Source organism: Crinia signifera, chromosome 1 (genome assembly GCF_055691185.1).
Source record: "Crinia signifera chromosome 1, ASM5569118v1, whole genome shotgun sequence".
NCBI classification, from domain to species: Eukaryota; Metazoa; Chordata; class Amphibia; order Anura; family Myobatrachidae; genus Crinia; species Crinia signifera.
This window is the reverse complement of record NC_139217.1, coordinates 387,512,701-387,528,812: the sequence shown is the minus strand read 5'-3', so window position 1 is coordinate 387,528,812 and position 16,112 is coordinate 387,512,701. Positions and strand designations below refer to the sequence as shown.

The 16,112-nt window shown below is 43.8% G+C and overlaps 1 protein-coding gene across 2 annotated transcripts; it reads left to right on the top strand.

The window, feature by feature from the left end:
* Nucleotides 1-640: 640 nt before the first annotated feature.
* PRRC1 (proline rich coiled-coil 1) lies at nt 641-15,198 on the top strand. Of its 2 annotated transcripts, XM_083151559.1 has the most exons (9): nt 643-952; nt 2,749-2,873; nt 4,106-4,507; nt 7,721-7,860; nt 9,003-9,105; nt 10,044-10,207; nt 11,070-11,173; nt 12,478-12,580; nt 14,042-15,198. In XM_083151559.1, the coding sequence occupies exons 1-9, from the start codon at nt 738-740 to the stop codon at nt 14,249-14,251; spliced, it is 1,566 nt and encodes a 521-aa protein (XP_083007685.1). In that variant the 5' UTR covers nt 643-737; the 3' UTR covers nt 14,252-15,198. The 2 variants fall into 2 exon arrangements, with proteins under 2 accessions (XP_083007686.1, XP_083007685.1); XM_083151560.1 differs by lacking the exon at nt 4,106-4,507 and having other exon boundaries at nt 641-952.
* The last annotated feature ends 914 nt before the right edge of the window (nt 15,199-16,112 follow it).

Here is a 16,112-nt window from a genome sequence, read left to right as displayed (position 1 = left end):
TCCATAGGAATCAATGTTAAAATGGACTGAGTCCATTTTAACATGGAATTCAATGGGAAAAAGGGGTCCTTTTCATACCCCTACTATCCAAGTGGGCATGGAGTTGGATATAAACCTGTGGCGAGCGTAGCGAGCCACCGAGCCCGAAGCGTGGCGAGCGAAGCGAGCCCCGCGAGGGGACGGTATTCCGTGTCCCCTCGCGGGGCTCGCTACGCTCGCCACGCTTCGGGCTCGGTGGCTCGCTACGCTCGCCACAGGTTTATATCCAACTCCATGCCCACTTTGATAGTAGGGGTATGAAAAGGACCCCTTTTTCCCATTGAATTCCATGTTAAAATGGACTCAGTCCATTTTAACATTGATTCCTATGGAAAAATCGGGTCATCGCATCGCATCCGATGGTCGCATGCGATGCGATGCGCCCGATCCGACCCGATTTAGAAATCGGGCGCCCAGATAACTCATAAGTACCCATAAACCCTACTTTCATAAAGTACTGATGGAACTATTCACTGTAATTACGGTCAGCTAGGGAAAGCAAAGGTTGTGAAACACAATGCTGGTATCACGGGGAGTCACACTGGCCTGCGAGTAACACGAACACGGCGCCATTACAGGACCCACGGGTCCCGCTCCCCTCCCTGCACAAGCCAGCAGGGCGGCAGCACATAGCATCACCCGGGCCGGCAACTCTCCTCCCCGCCCGGTCCCCCCGGGATCCCGGCCTCTGTGTCTGCATGCAGGCACGCCCTCAGTCCGTCTCCTTCCTCCGCCCAGTCCGGGTTACGTGGCAGCGCTGCCGTCACCAGCACCACAGCGGCGGACATATTACATGCCGGCACGGGCGACAGTCCCAACGGAACAAATCGCTGAGATTTCCAGCCGCTGCCTGTAGCAGCCTCGTCTGCCCGGTGTCCGAGCTGCTGCCCAACTCTGCGCTACCGGTGTCTGGGTGAGTGGTGGGCGGTATGTGGGACACAGCGTGCACAGTGGTGGGTATTGCACCCTGTAGAGCAGGTGACGGTCACACTGTGTGTAATGATGGTAATAATGCCCCCCAGGCTCTGCCGCCGGGAACTATGCACTCAGCTGTCCTGTATAGTCTGAGTCTCCCATTGTGGGGACGGGGACTGACGTGGCAGCTGGCTTCTTACGGGCATGTTGTATGGGTGCATTCACATTGCAATGTATCCTGGGAAATGTAGTCCTGCACACTGACATGATGCTAGGATGGTGATGCTGGGAGGATGGAGTACAGTTTGCATGCTACACACCAGTCCTGTTACTGTCTGAGTTCTGTTTATTATTGTCAGCAGGAACTTAATAATAACAGCAGCCTGTTAAGCCCCATACACAATAGAGGATACAGTGAAAGCTGTAGCTCAATAAAAACTAGAGCTGCCAGTAACAGTGGCTGTTGCCCAGGAGCAGAGGGCATCCTAGTATTGCCTCTGCTTTATGATTCAACCCCTTTAAATGGTGCCATGACATTGCGATTTAGGGGTCTATGTACTAAACCTTGGAGAGAGTTAAAGTGCCAGGCAATTAACTCCTAACGGTACCTCCTCATCTTTGCGGCCACTGCTACGCCAGTTACGTTAGCTGCTAACTTACCAGCTACGTAAGGATTTTCACCATTGTCCCCACGCAGGCTCGCCATGCTCCAGGTTCGTTCATCCGCCGCACCACCACGCTTCCAACTGCTCGCGGGTGACCTCATCCAAAAGCGACCAGCGGCCGCAGCCTGGTCACAAAGTGCAGCATAGCCCTAAACAAATATGGCCGCTGCATATGTGCATATAATATATGCATATATGCGGCGCCCATATTGGTTTTGGGCCATGCGGCCGCTTGCATATATCCATCCCCACATAGGGAAATGTGGCCCGGTTTCCCGGTGGGCCAATCCGCCTCTGCCAGGGCGCCCTAGAAAATCAACAGTTGTTCAAGGCACCCCTAGTCAAAATGTTTCTTATGGATACATAAAGTAAATTGTGCCTAACTGTCACCCTCTGGTTCAGTTATGTGGTGAGGAACATAGCTGTGGTTCTAATTGTCCATACAGTTTAGCCTAGGCACACAGTTTGGGAACCACTGCCTTAGTCGCTAATTTGTGTAAAAACTCAAGGCAGAGGTGTAATGTAAGTGTTTGTGCCATATTGCATTTTGCTTAATTTGACTTTATACCAGTACGAAAGTACTAATCTAATGTGACTAGTATACCGTGAGCGACTTGGTATGTGGCTATGATGCAGATAAGATGCAGGGTACATAGCATGGGAATCGCTACCTCCGGTGGAGCATCGAAGTTGTGCTCGTTAACGCTAGGTTAATGAGGACATAAGGGTAAATACTTTTAGATAAATAATCTAATCAAAATACTACAGCAATACCAAACAAGTAATCTACACCATGTTTTAGCATAATTGGTCCATTACAGACCATTTGTACTGTAGCACTTTATTAACGGAATAGTAGTCCAGTAATGCCTGTACGCTCGAATAAGCATTCATTGAAAAATAATATTAACTATATTGACTATTAACTTTTTTCATAAAACCAATTCTTTTCTTAATATTAAAAGAGCGAGATTGACTTAATTACATTTAGGTTGCATGTATAAAATAATTTTTAACAATGAATATTTTTGTTTCTATTTAATGTTGCTGCTTTTTATCGAGAAGAAATGTGTTTGTGTATATGTGATATATATATGTATGTGACAATAGTGAAATGTTTCCGTTCCAGTGACCCATTGCAGAAAATGATGGAAGAGAGTGGCATTGAGACGACTCCTCCTGGCACCCCTCCTCCCAGCACCTTGGGGACATCAACTGCAGCTGCTACAGCTATTGCCACACCAATTCCACCAGGTAGATGTTTATCCTCCAGATAGTTTCAATATGTGTTCACAATGTTCAGGCACTGTATACTGTGCAATTTACTGAATTCACTTAAATCATTAGTGGAGCATATGTATATTTCCCATAACGTGGACATGCTTATAGTAATGTGAATGTACTAAGACCCAACCCACTGCATACATTCAGTACAGAAACACTACAATAATGTTAGATTTAGATATGTAAATTTGTGGGCCACACACGTTGTGTGTACACACCAAAAATGTTTTTGTAATTTAGATTTGCCAATATACAGCCCAGTACTTTTAGAGACGTGGACAGGTGTGGGCATCATTTTGAACACATGGGTAAATCGTTTTCCTGAAGATGCACTAGAGTAGCAGATTTCCTGCTAATGCTGGGTACACACCAGAACGATTTGGCCTCAATTCCCCCAATTTCGATGCAATCTCGACCGATGGTGTGTAAATTGGGCATGTTTGAGTTCAGATCCGATGCGCGTCCCTGCTGGTCGTTTTGGAGATCCTACCTGCTGCAGTCAGGATTTGTAAAAGATCCCTTCAACTGGGTACAGATCGTGATCGGATCGTGTACTTCAACAGATCGTACGACCATCATACGATCTGCTCATGATCATTCTGGTGTGTGCCCTCCATTAGGCGGTGCAAATGATAATGATGGCTCAAGTTGCACTGTGTAGTCTCTTCTGATAAGCATGTTGATCATTATTACAGCAATATTATGTCTGTTCACATATATTGTTTGTCATTTCAGTTTGCCATATTGCAATTTAAGAATGTGTTTTTTAAGTGGTAATGCAGGGCTCGACATATACCGGGTGCCAAGTCACCATGGTGACCAGATTCGGCTTCCCGGCGACCAGATTTTTTTTGCAGGGAGGGAGGATGCAGAATATGGTCGTGGGCTAGTCAACAGCAGCACAGGCAGTGGTGCTCCCCCCCTCTCCCCTCCTAACTGTCCAGCGGCAGCACAGGCACCGGTGCACCAGAAAATAAAAATCTGATGTACTGTATAAACCTCATTATAATGCATGAGATTTTTGCTTTTTTTGTGACAAATTTAATCACAATCAAATAATATGTTTAAATAGTACTGCACCTAAACTAAATGCTGCGTTTTCTATTTGGTACCACATAGCAGTGTAGGGATGATGAGTTACTACTAATTTGGAAGACTGCAATCTCTGATATAACATGTACTTTGTTTTTTTCCTTTTACAGTTTTATCAAGTCCTCTGGCTGGTCCAACCTTCCCATCTGTCCAGTCTTTCCCTCCCCCTACTTTCTCATCTCCTCTGCCACCTTCTACTGTTCCTCCCATGAGAACCTCTGCTCCTCTCCCATACACGTCTCCACCTCCTGCTTCAGGGGTTATATTACCTCCACTCCACACCTCAGCACCTGGAACTTTCAGCAGTCCACTGCCATCCTTCTCTTCTGCTTCTTTTACCCCTGGTCCTCCTCCCTTTAGCTCCACCCCTGGTCCTGTCATTTCGGCACCACCTATGGGTCCTCCTGTCACTGGATTTTCCGTAACCTCCACCTATGATATCACAAAGGGTCATGCTGGGCGAGCACCACAGACACCATTGATGCCGTCATTTTCTGCACCCCCTGTTACAGGTTGTACTCATATGTCTCTTACTTAGTTTGTTTCTATAGTCACATTTTAATAACCTTTTTTTAGTGTTGGCCCATATTACATGCTTTGATCAACATTTGCAAGCACATTTAGGGGGAAATTTACTAAGATGTATATTCTACTTCACATGTGATGTTGCTATGGGCAACCAATCAGATCCTGTCTACTATCTTCTAGAGCAGGCATGTCCAACGTTGGCCCTCCAGATGTTGTGAAACTACACATCCCAGCATGCTTTGCCACAGTTTTGCTATTAGAGAATGCTAAAACTATTGCAAAGCATGCTGGGATGTGTAGTTTCACAACATCTGGAGGGCCAACGTTGGACATGCCTGTTCTAGAGGGTGCTAAATAAATAAGAAGTAGATTCTGATTGGTTACCCATAGCAACATCACATGTGAAGTAGAATACACATCTTAGTAAATTTTCCCCCTTAGCCTTTTATTGAACTATTCCATTTTATTCACGGAGCTTAAGTTTGTGTGCCATTATCTTCTGTGTGATGCGCTTACCTTTGTCTGGGATTATAAAAAATTCAACATTCGTTGCTTTATATCTCTTTATAATCTCTGAACACTTTCTTGTTTTATTTAAATCTTAATGTAAGCTTTTAAAAGTAGGATCATAAAATGGAAGAATAATACTGTATCTAATGCAGTAATTCAGACCTGATCACACGATTATGGATCCACTGTACATGCGCAAGGCTGTCCTGAGAGGAAATCCTGCTGCTTTTTTAGATTCGCAAGCCTTTCACAACGTGATGACAGGAAGTAGGCGGCAAAAGGTGGAAACCGGCCGTTTAATGGGAATGCTAAGAAAAACGCAGGTGCGCCTAGGAAAACGCTGGCAGTGTCCTGGGAAACGAAAGGCGTGCCTGAGAGTTTTAGAGGTGGTGGGGTGTGTGACGTCAGCCCCAGGCCGGATATGCCTTTTTCCATTGCAACTCTAAGTAAGTCTGTGGCTACTCTGAGCCTGCCATGACTTGTGCCCAGTGTGAAAATCAGTCAATGGTGAGCCTGTTACCATGGATTTTGTGGATATTCCTTTGGCTGCGGATAGATTTGTAGCCGTAAACATCCATTTGTACAGCGAGCCATTCATTCTCAAATTGGGATTTCACTATAGTGGGGCAGCGGCTTAACTGAACGCTGGCCTCTGCAAATTTGCGGTTGTGCGATCAGGTCTGAATTATCCCATAGAGTGAGACTGCCAATACTGCTTTATGGATAGGTCTTCCATTGTATTACCCCACGTACCCAGATCACATATATTGCGGGATTACCTGCACAAGGGAAATGCTTACATACTGTAATCTGGTTGTTTTGTATCCATCTCTCCTACAAGTGCTTTGGTGTTATTGAGTAACCTGTCTGATAATAGGCTTATTCCCAGATGTCAGGGGATCAGGTGCTGTCAGACATCAGCAACACCCAACGTACTGTAAAACATAGGAAAAATACAAATCAATTTATACTGATCGTATCTCTCGCACAAATTGTTTTACCAAACAATATATGTGAACAAAGGAAACCTTAACAGCATTCTGGCCATGGAAATATATACAATTCTCCATTACAATGTTTGCAGATATCCATGAGCAATCACCGTGAAATGGTAAAATCACAATTTAATCTAAAAGCAGATTTAATTATCTCAATGATTTACCGTGTGCTGCCCAGAGCTGCTCATTTATTTATGTCGGTAAGCCCATGGCTAAGACTCGGCAGGCAGAGTGTAATAGCCTTGGCTAGGCAATTACTGCTGTAACTAGCCCTGGAAGCACCTCAGGAGTGTATGAACAGGATGACTCTTAAGGTGCGTACACACGGGGGCGATTTTGTCCAAAATCGCGGGAAATATGGTCGCTGAGCGACCATATTGCCCGCAATGGGAGTGTGCACCGGCGATATATCGCCGGGTGCGCGCTCCCGTTTTTGCCCCTGTGGTGATCGCTGGTCGCAGGAACATGCTCCTGCGACCAGCTGATTACCTCTGCGGCTCCCCCGGCAGTTTCTTTTTCATCAGCGACCATCTCTGGTCGCTGATGAACAGGAGAAACTGAGCAATATATTGCTCAGCAATATATGGCTGAGCAATATATCTCCCCCGTGTGTACACAGCATTAGTTATATTTATTACTTTTCCCCCAAACTCTCCTCCAAAGCAAGCGCTGCATGATTGGGGTACTTCCAACATAGGAGCTCTATTGGAATTTGCAACTCAGACTATAATCGGGGTGTATTGCAGCTGCTGGCAACCAGAGGCACATGCTTCCGTTGCCTCTGCGAGTTACACCACCTAGAGTGCCACTAGGAACATGGCCACACCCTGAAAGGACATGGGATCTAAATCATGTTTAGGGAATTACCAAGCAAATTGTTGTACTACAAGTGGCCCAGATGTAATGTACAGAGAGGTTTAGATTTCGGTTGGTTAGATTTTTTCTGTGCAGGCTAATTACTTGCTGCTTTTGCATGTAGCCTACAAATATTGTCCTGATTTCATGTTTGCAAGCAAAGTGTGTGTGTAGGAGAATTAAAATGCTCCTGCAGATTTGGGAGGTTGCATCTTATGTGAATTTTAATATTTCAGACGCTGACCTCCCGATACCATAGAAGTCATATATACTGCTTTATATCTATCTTAGTGTGTATGGGGTCAAGCTGGGCTCACACTACTCTGCTGATTGGGTGTGTGTGACCTGATCAGTTGTGATCATGAAGAAGTGTAACCAGCTTTAGGGAGAGTTTTGCCCAAATAAGAGCAATTTATAGTAGAGACCTTTAGGGTTATGGGGATTAAAGCACCATACATATTAGACAACTTTTTAAAACATGTCACTTTGGCTCTACTCTGTGATATCTTTTAAAAATCACTTAGTGTATCGTTAATGATGCACACTACTACACATCGTTACCAACCCCGGTCGCCTGTGCTGTATGGCCAATGTTGACTATATCTTAAGCGAGGCATGCTAGCAGCGGGGGACCGTGTGGCGACCCTGAACAATATTGTTAATGATATTGTTCAGTGTGTACGCTCAATATTGCTTGGAGTTCAAAGGAAAACACTGCCGATATTGTTCATGGAGCATATCCGCTATTGTGTATAGACATTTAATCTTCACTTTTAGCTCAACTTTGGAAATAGACATTTGACCTGAAGGTAATGTTGTAATGTTTTCTTCTAGTGCTACCCAATCCCGTTGTCCAACATGCTTCTGGTACAGCCGGTTCCTCTATAACCTTTCCAGAGGAACCTGAAGACCCTAGGGTTCACCACGTGGTGCAACCAGAAGGATCTGCCAGTGGAATCTGGGGTTTCTTTAAGGTGAGTGCACACAGAGTAAGAGGCAAAAGGTGTGTGTATATGGCATTCATCTTATATTTGTCTTACTGTACTAAATAGGGGATCAGCATATTACCTATAACTTAATAGCTACTTTACTCAAAAGTTGCTTATTCCTACATAAAGCACTGCTGTAAAATACCAAACATGACATGTCAGCTCTGCTTAAAGTAAGGTGTAACAATGTGCTCACTAACCCACTTTACCAAACAGCTAAAGACATGCTACCTGACTCTATTCCTCTATTCTATAGATGGTGATCTAGAGTTAAAATGCCAGAAGGGAAATGGATACTATAATGTTTATAATCAAAGCCATTACCTATATGCGGCTGAGATTTACATTCATTTTAAAGACTGAGATACAGCTGACTGAATAGACCTTGTTTCATATAAACACTTGGGGGCTAATACAGAGTTAAACACAAGGTGGGTGCAATAGCTCCAAATGGGAAAAAGAAAGAAAAATTGGGTGTTCAGATTTATGCAGAGTTGCAATCATCTCATACTGCGACCATATGTTTACTATGATCACTGTCATCATTGCTAGCATGAACCAGTCCTGCCCTTGGTGCAAATGTCCCTTTAAACCGCACCATGAGTTAACATCACCTGCACGTGAGTACCCCGCCACCAGGCTGGTGTACCCGTTAAGGCACAAGTGGAGGTATGGCTGAGTTGCGTACATCTGAAAGCTTTGCTTTGGATTGCACTAATCGTGGCAAATGTGCCAGCGGACTATGACGCGCATGCTTGCACGCATTGCCATAGGAAAGCTTGGTGCTGCAAGCTAGTCAAAAGCCTAGGGTATTAAGCCACAACTGCAATGAACATGGCTACATCTGTATGTATTTTGGTTTGTTTTGCTTAGTCCAGAGGTTTCCAAATGTGGTCCTTAAGGCATCCCAATGATCCAGGTTTAAAGTACATCCATATTTGGCCTCAGATGACTTAATTCGTATTCAGTAAATTTGATTTAACCATCTGTGCTAATAGATACACTTAAACCTGGACCATTGGGGTGCCTTGAGGACTTTTGGGAACCTCTGGCTTAAACATTTGTGTCTTGCAGTTCTGTTTATTTGATCACACATTCACAAAATGATCACAATGCACTTTTTATAGGGAGTTGCTGGAAATCCTATGGTGAAATCTGTGCTGGACAAAACCAAACACTCAGTGGAGAGTGTGATCACAACCTTAGACCCCGGCATGGCTCCCTATATCAGTAAGTAGCTTGATACCATGACTTTCTGATACATTACATAATTCTTCTCTCCTGTGTGACAGGAAACCATTTTCTTGTTGAATGTTAAGTGTAATTGTTATTCTGGTGCAGCGTTTATTAGGCGCAAGAAAGAATGTTCAAAACCACCAATGTGAATCTACACTACACTACACTTATTAACTGATTGGCAAGCCACGTGGTGATAGAAGGGGTAAATAAAAAAAAAAAAAGGACCCTATAGGCTCAGGTAACACAGCAGCTTGTGCTGATGATGGAATGCTGAGCCGATTATCCTCTTTCAGTTTATGTGCAGGGTAGCAGGGAAATTTTGTACTTCCAGGAACCTACCCATCCTTAATATAAAACCGTTTCCCCTCAATACATTGGAATAGGGGCTGAAACATAAAGGGGGGAATTAAAATGCGCGCCCGCCGGCAGTATTGAAATGTTTTTGCAGATGGGCGGGCAAACATCATTTTAGCTTGCTACCCGTAGGAGGCGAGCTAAAAGTTGAGAAAACTCACCTGTTTGGGCAATCTACCGAGGCTTTTCTCGTTGCACCCGTTTGGTTTGGGTTTAGCCGTCTTGCGCATCTAAATCCGACCATAATGTGTGCGATAAAAATCATAAATTGAATACCGCCCATGATCTCCTATCACTTTTAGATGGGAGATCAGGCACGATACAACATTTGAATCCGTCCCTTAGTACCATAAAATATAATTCTACTATATGTCAGTGTGGAACACAGGCTGATATTATATTCTGGTGATATGAGCTGTACAAGATGATGGTATTTTGCTAGCGTGCCTAGCTGCGTTACCAGATGATTGGCTTCTGGCATCAACAAAAATATTGTAGTGTTAATGTAGATTTTTTTCATATTTCTACACATCTTACTTACTCTTTCTATTCTGATTATGATCTCATTTATATAGGATCCGGAGGCGAACTTGACATAGTGGTAACATCTAATAAAGAGGTGAAGGTGGCAGCTGTGCGAGATGCGTTCCAGGAAGTCTTTGGCATGGCCCTTGTAACTGGGGAAGATGGGCAATCTAACATTGCTCCACAACCTGTAGGATACGCTGCTGGGCTAAAGGTAATAACTCTGATTTTTATATAAACACAATAGACATAGTTATATAAAATGTATCCTAAGCTAGGTCACAATATATTCTTTAATTGTATGCAGCGCCAAGGCCTAGAATTATTTTGCTGTTTTAAAACACTAAGGGCCAGATTTAAAAAAAAAATTTGCACCAGCATCCACACTAGGGTGCCCAACAATGTTATTCAAATGTAGCTCCGTTCGGGTGTGTATGGCTGCCGGCACCATCGTTTCAGCTTGCTGCCCCAGAGGTGGCGATCTGAAAGTCAAAATATCACCGGTTTGGGTGTGCAAATGGGACTTTTCGCGTCACGCCCATTAGTTTGGTTGGGTTTAGCGGCTTTGCACACCCCTGGGGTTCGCGAGCTAAAATGATGTTGCGTGCCCATCGGCAGAAACATTTCAATACCACCGGCGGATATGCCCGGGTAAGGGGACGGCGCATGCAGGAGCTTGGGCTCTTTACACTCATTTTAAAAAGCTTGGTTGCCTGGGTTTTTCTAAGTGTCCGCTGGAGGTGGTGAGTACCTAAGGTGCCCACTCACAGTATGTTTTGTTCGCATGCGGTACTCTAAAAAAGTGTGCGATTTGCACTAGATGCAAACTAGTGCAAAAAGTACTGCATGCACATCACAAGCCAAAAGAAACCTGGTGCGATGTGAACTGCATGCGATGCGTTTTGATTTTAAAAGTTCAAACGTATCCAACCATCGCACCGTGCGTGGGCACCTTAGAACTAATTGATATATTTGTATATGATCTTAATCATTGTATCTTCCTGTTAATATAAGCACATGCATTGTGTAAAAAGGCATATAACCTCACCTCCAGTGTCTCGCTTACTCTTTTACAGGGAGCCCAAGAGAGAATAGATGGCTTACGGCGGAGTGGTGCGATCCATGAGAAGCAGCCCGCTGTATCAGTGGAAAACTTCATTGCTGAGCTTCTCCCTGACAAGTAAGGTTTGCTATAACTGCAGCACCATGCAGAGGTGATTCTGCAATGAAACCTGCTGCTATGTGCTTCTGTCGAATCTAATTTAAAAATAAATAAACAATGCCATGTTAGCAGGTGGAACACTAGAAACACATAAAATGGAAAACTTAGATTTGGGTGAAATATTCGGATTGAAGACCAGTTTCCTTAAATCAGTGAATGTGTGTTTGCCACGTGGGTACCTCCTGATTCTTGTCTGTGTTGGCGGGAGATATCTGAAACCACTATGTCTCCTGCTGGTGATGTTGCAGTGCTTGGACAATGAGCCTCTGGCAAGTAACCTTATGAGTAGGGTGGCCAATCCCGTTTTGGCCCCCAAAACGCCGGGATTTCAATCCCGGGATTGGAATTTCCACTCCCGGGATTTTGGGATTAGACTGAGCATGCACAGTCTAATGCCGGGCAGCGTCTGAGCACGCGCTCAGACGCTGCCCAGCTTCTCCTGGACCTGGCAGAGCAGTGCTGCGCAGCGTGCAGCGTAACTAGATCAGAGGTCATGCTGCGCAGGCAGAGATCACTCACACCGACAGTATGAAGCCGCGCCGCCCACCCAACTAGCCAGCTCGCCAGCCCACCCAGGGTAATGTGCTGTCCCCACACCCAGCAACCCGGCAGTATGAAGATGACTGCGCACCCGGCAACCCTGCAACTGCAAATGTAAGTAAATAAGGGACATCCAGGGCAGTTTTTTTATTACCAAAGCCAATCCCGGGATCCCGGGAATCCCGGGATTGAGCATTTTTTCAATCCCGAATCCCGGGATTGAAAAAATGTCCCGGGATTGGCTTCCCAATTTATGAGGATATGCTTTCACTTTGGATATTCTTCCTAAAATTACATTTTGGGGTAAATTATACTGTACTTTACTAATTGGACTCCCTTACAACTTCATCTATTCCAGTGGTTCCCAACCCTGGTCCTCAAGTACCCCCAACAGTGCACGTTTTCCAGGTCACCCAGCAGGTCCACTCATTATTCAGGCACATTTTAAAAGAACCACAGGTGGAGCTAATTATGTTACTTGTGATTCTGTGTGGAGACCTGGAAAACATGCACTGTTGGGGGTACTTGAGGACCAGGGTTGGGAACCACTGATCTATTCCATGGAGGTGGATATACAGGAGCTGTTACATGCAGCTTTGTTCCTTTTACAGGACCGACTGAGTCTTAGGAAGGTCAAAACTCCCAGCTGTGGGCAATGTGGGGAGGATGTCTTGTAAATCAGTTGAGTGCAGTTCATCTAATCATATGACCTTGTTTTTTAGGTGGTTTGACATTGGCTGTGTAATTATTGATGACCCGATGCATGGAATTCGTTTAGAAAACTTCACACAAGCCACCCCAGTGCCTCTGGAATATGTTCAACAGGTTAGTCTGAATTTGTTTTACATCAGATAGTTTACAGCTTGCAGCTTTTGTACAGTTTCTTTTTTTTAGATCCCCTCACTTCAGATGTGGAATTGCGAGGGGCAAAGAATGCTTTCATATGTACAGAATTCCTTTATCTTGTAATGATGCTTTAGGCCATCAAAAACCATTTGGTTGTCTATTTGTGGACTCTGGTGAATACCATATACCAGTGGTTTCCAAACTGTGTACCTAGGCACTGTGGTGTGTCGCAATGCTCTGCAGGGATGCAAGGTGTTGGTAATACAGGACCAAGTCATTTAGTCAGTGCTAGTGGCTACCACTCATTAAACAAGGACAATTAGAAGCACAAGTGTGCACTACCACCTAACTGACCCAAAGGATGATGGGTAAGCACAATAGACTTCATTGAATATTTATTAAAACTTTAGCAAGGCAAGGGTTTGGGGACCACTGACATCTACTGATCAGAGCCTGAGGGGGACAAATAACCGTTTTGTGTCACCATATTATCTAATAGTGGGAGGCTTGAGAAGGGAAGTGGACACAGTGACCCCGGTATCTGGACCCCTTTGATCTCTCAATGGTCAAAGGCCCAGTTTCTAATGGGAAGATTTAGAGGGATGACAATAGTTATGGTATTATAGCGGTCACTTGGTTGTGGGGGGTCAGAATCTACTTATTTATTTAGCACCTTCTCGAAGATAATACAATCTCATTGGTAGCCCATAGCAACATCCCATCTTCAATAGAACTCCCATCTTAGTAAATAAACCCCTTTTGGGTTTCCGTATGTGAAAAAAGAAAAACTGTGAAACCATTTTGGTATTTTTGGCCCAAGAAGGCATTATGGGGCAGATTTATTAAGCTTGGTGAAGTGATAATGTGGCTGGTACTTTATCACCAGCCAATCAGCTCTCAACTGTGTAGTTACAGGCTTGGTTTGAAAAATGACAGGTAGGAGCTGATTGGCTGGTGATACTTTATCAGCCACTTTATCACTTCACTAAGCTTAATAAATCTGCCCCTCAATTCTATAAAATAAAAAGAAAACCAAAGAACATATAGATGCAAGTAACAAATTGTGCTGGATCTAGTGCATTTGACCCTTATCACATGATCATACATGTTCCTACACAGTGACCTCCTGCTCCGCAGCTTCCTGTACTAGCCTGAGGCAGCTCAAGCTTATTGGTTAATAAATAATAGTCCTAGTACATATTGCCTTGATGAAACCACTGTGTCCTTTGTAGCAACACCAGAATGAAAATCAGGTTTAAAAATCTAAGAAACATAGAAGTTGGGGTAAGCTCAGTCAATAGCTAGTCTTGCTTTGCTCATATTGCCCACCCCTTCCATAAAGTACAAAGCACAATTCAGACATAACACGGAGTTGTGTGTATGACCCAGTCTCTTGTGAAGTCTTGATATGCTTACCTTTACTTATTGTTTTGTTTGTAGGCTCAAAACCTCACCCCACAAGACTACAATCTCCGGTGGTCTGGGCTGTCAGTGACGGTGGGTGAAGTACTGGAGAGAACCTTAGCACATGTCAGCAGGACAGATTGGCATGTCGCATTCACAGGCATGTCCCGTAGGCAGATGATTTACAGTGCAGCCAAAGCTCTGGCAGGGATGTACAAGCAGAGACTCCCACCAAGAATCCTTTGAAAACAGCTACTAGAACATTACGCTTTTTTGATTGTGCTTTGTTAGATCTGAAAGGAAGTAGACCAACTGACCTGGAAGAAACTGTAGTTTTCTAATATTAAAGAACAACAAGCAACCCAGCAAAAAAATGCCTTCCACGGAAATATCTCCTTTGTTGTATAATCCAGAGGTTATATCAATTTTTAAATATATGCAAAATATTTGAAGATGTCCTTCCCATCCACCTGTGATGCTAATGCATGTCTAGCCGCTGTAGAAGGGGATTTGTATTAATGGTAGCCACATCACAGGAGGGCAGACTGCCATACCGATGCTTTCTTAAATAGATAATCTGATGAAGTGGGTGGAAAATGTCTGAAAATTCAGTAGCAGTAGCCTTAATTTCTGTATTTTTCAATGTACGATACAATATGTCCATAACTTTTCATAGATAACAAAGATTCTTCCAACCAGAAATATATATTATGATTGCACCTTAATTGTTTATTTTTTGGTAGACTTTGATACACTGGGGTAGATGTATGGAGGAGCGGTGATCAGGGAGAAGTGAGCCAATAGCAACCAATCATCTGCTATGTATAATTTTATATTATGTAAATTATAGATGTTACTTCAGTGCTGATTGGTTGCCATGGGTCACTTCTCCTCCCTTTTCACTACTTCATACATCTACCCCACTATTCTTTATTGACCTGGAAATAAGGCCATTCCACTTCTATCTCCTTTTATTTAATAACTTAAACTTATACATTTTCGCTAACTGATCCTTTCAGTTTCTACAGTCTGTAGTGGACCTCAGCCACGTGTGGAACACCGGTCTAGCAGCTCACAATCATCTGTCCTTTCAAACTGAAGGATTTCAGATATTCCCAAACAAACGCATTATCTGAGGACTGACGCTTAAAACTACATTATCAGAAATAAAGCTTCTGCTCTTAGAGAAGCGAGATTTACATCTATATGGTTTCTACTGGAATAGCGCTCAGCATTGGCTTGGCACTCTCCCAGAAATGCAAAGAAACCGTGTATGGGAATGTAAATATCTGAGTACAGGGATGAGATCTCATTGTCTGGGTACCAAGGAAACCCGAAGGGTAAAGTGTAACGTTACTGCTGCAATAGGCCTAATCCTCTATCTACAGTCACTGGACGTGCTGCAGACTGAACACAATTTATACAGCATGGGCCAAATTGCCATAAGATGCATTCAATAAGTAATCCATAATTGCATGCCTTTATGCAGAGATGCAACTATCATATATGACACGCAGGTCAGCACCAGAAACACATGCACCAGATTTACTCCAGGCATATACTGATTGTACCTGGTTTACTCCAGGCACCTGATTTACTCCATGCATATATAACATTTATACAAATCTGTAGTAATTTGTTTGCTGGTGAAATATTAATTTTCTGTTGGGCTTCCATAAGGCTCATATTCATAAGTAACCGCTCTCTATCTTGTGTACCAGCACCAGTGGTTCATTTTCAGTTTGCCAATTGGAAGCAGTTCCCCAATGATGGTGACCATCATTGTTTATTTGCATCCGCTCTCACTCACTAACAATTTATATGGCTTTGGCATGCATATATGGGTCTCTGTGCCAGTCTGCTTCTGTTGCTACCATTGCCCACCCCCATCCCACTGGGCGTTAAGAGCCAGAACCACACAAATGTGTGCAGCTGCTTTCAAAGCATGCACATAGCAATTGTTACCTAAAAACCTAGCACTAAGGGTATATTTATTCAGTGTCAGCTTTTTAAGTCTGATGTATGTCCGCAGTCCTGGCTGCAGGATTTTAAAAGGGCAATAACATCGAATGCAAAACACTGCTGGGAAACTGCAAACCAGCATCTG

Coding starts and splice junctions, on each gene's coding strand:
- PRRC1 (XM_083151559.1), top strand. CDS start 738: ATGCAGGCACGCCCTCAGTCCGTCTCCTTCCTCCGCCCAGTCCGGGTT. Junction 2,874..4,105: donor TGCCACACCAATTCCACCAG/GTAGATGTTTAT, acceptor TTCCTTTTACAG/TTTTATCAAGTCCTCTGGCT. Junction 4,508..7,720: donor TTCTGCACCCCCTGTTACAG/GTTGTACTCATA, acceptor GTTTTCTTCTAG/TGCTACCCAATCCCGTTGTC.